At 59.2% G+C, this 1,447-nt stretch overlaps 1 protein-coding gene across 1 annotated transcript in view; it reads right to left on the reverse strand.

Moving 5' to 3' along the window:
- EMH_0016740 (WD domain, G-beta repeat-containing protein, putative) overlaps window positions 1-1,254 on the reverse strand; it is a gene marked incomplete at both ends in the record, with an annotated part of 7,298 nt that extends 6,044 nt beyond the window's left edge. Inside the window, 2 exons of the mRNA XM_013500716.1 lie at window positions 34-260; window positions 514-1,254. Of these exons, the coding sequence (XP_013356170.1) occupies window positions 34-260; window positions 514-1,254 (968 nt within the window). The remainder of the gene's footprint in view (window positions 1-33; window positions 261-513) is intronic.
- Between the last annotated feature and the right edge of the window lie 193 nt (window positions 1,255-1,447).

Genomic DNA, 1,447 nt, shown 5'->3' on the forward strand with positions numbered 1-1,447 from the left:
GCAACAGCAGCAGCAGCAGCAGCAGCAGCATACTGGGGCTGCTCATGGAGAGGGTCCAGACTCAGTCCTATGTGGTCTCTGCCTGGTGACAGCAGCAGCGGCACACGAGCTGCAGCACTGCAGCTGAGGCTGCTGCTGCTGCTGCTGTTGCTGCTGCTGCTGCTGCTGTCTTCCTCCTCGTCTTTGGGGTGTCTAGACACCCGAAATGCATGCAGGGCGCAGTCAGAGCCGATGACGGCCAACAGAGAATCAAACTCTAACTGCAGCAGCAGCAGCAGAAGCAGCAGCAACAGCAGCAGCAGCTACAGCAACAGCAGCAGCAGCAGCAGCAGCAACAGGAACGGCAGCAGCAGCAACAGCAAAAGCAGCAGCAGCAGCTACAGCTGTTGCTGATGCCGGCCCTACACGGACGGCAGCAGCAGCAGCAGCAGCAACACCAAAATTAGAAGCAGCAGCGGCAGCAGCAGCAGGAGCAGCAGCAGCAGCAGCAGCAGCAGGAGCCAGTGACCTTACGGGGAGCCCGTCGTTGCTGCTGCTGCTGCTGCAGCAGCAGCAGCCACCTGCAGCACACAGCCACCGGGTGTCTAGACACCCGAAGTCTGTTGAATATTCTAGAAGACAGCGAACAGAAGGTGCTGCTGCTGCTGCTGCTGCTGCTGCATTCTGCTGCTGCTGCTGCTGCTGCTGCTGCAGGCTAAAGAAAGAAAGTCCACCCCGCCGAAGCTTGGTGGTCTCCTCGTACTGATACATCCCCACAACAAACAGATCGCTGCTGCTGCTGCTGCTGCTGCTGCTGTTGCTGCTGCTGCTGCTCCTGCTGTTGCTGCTGCTGCTGCTGCTGCAGCTGCTGCTGCTGCTTCTGTTGCTGCGGCGTTCGTCTCCTGCAGCCAGTAACGGATCTTCCGCGGTTGTTTCTGCTGCTGCTGTTGCTGCAGCAGCAGCAGCAGCAGCAGAAGCAGCAGCAGCAGCAGAACGACGGGCAAGACAAGAGGCAGCATGCTGGCTCCAGGACTCAACACAATCGGGTGTATAGGCAGCTGTGAAGGAAGCAAAGATGTGGGGCCCCTGGCTAGCAGCAGCTGCTGCTGCAGCTGCTGCAGCAGCTGCTGCTGCAGCGGGAGCTTCTGCTGCAGCAGCAGCAGCAGCTCCTGTTGCATCTGCTGCTACAGCTTCTGCTGCTGCAGCATTCGCTGGCGCTGCAGCAGCTGCTGCTGCTGCTGCTGCTGCTGCTGCAGCAGCAGCAGTTTCCTGCATTCTCTCAACTCTGCCTTTCCAACGGAGGAGCTAATTTAAACTCTAGGGTTTAGGGTTTAGGGTTTATGGTTTAGGGTTTAGGGTTTAGGGTTTGTCTGCAATTTCTATAGAGACAGCAGCTGCGGGCCCCTGTGGGGCCCCCAGAGGCAGCGAAGGCTGCAGCAGGTCACGGGGACACGCCTGCTGCTGCTGC

This window comes from Eimeria mitis, genomic scaffold (genome assembly GCF_000499745.2).
Source record: "Eimeria mitis Houghton genomic scaffold, Emh_scaff577, whole genome shotgun sequence".
NCBI lineage: Eukaryota > Apicomplexa > Conoidasida > Eucoccidiorida > Eimeriidae > Eimeria > Eimeria mitis.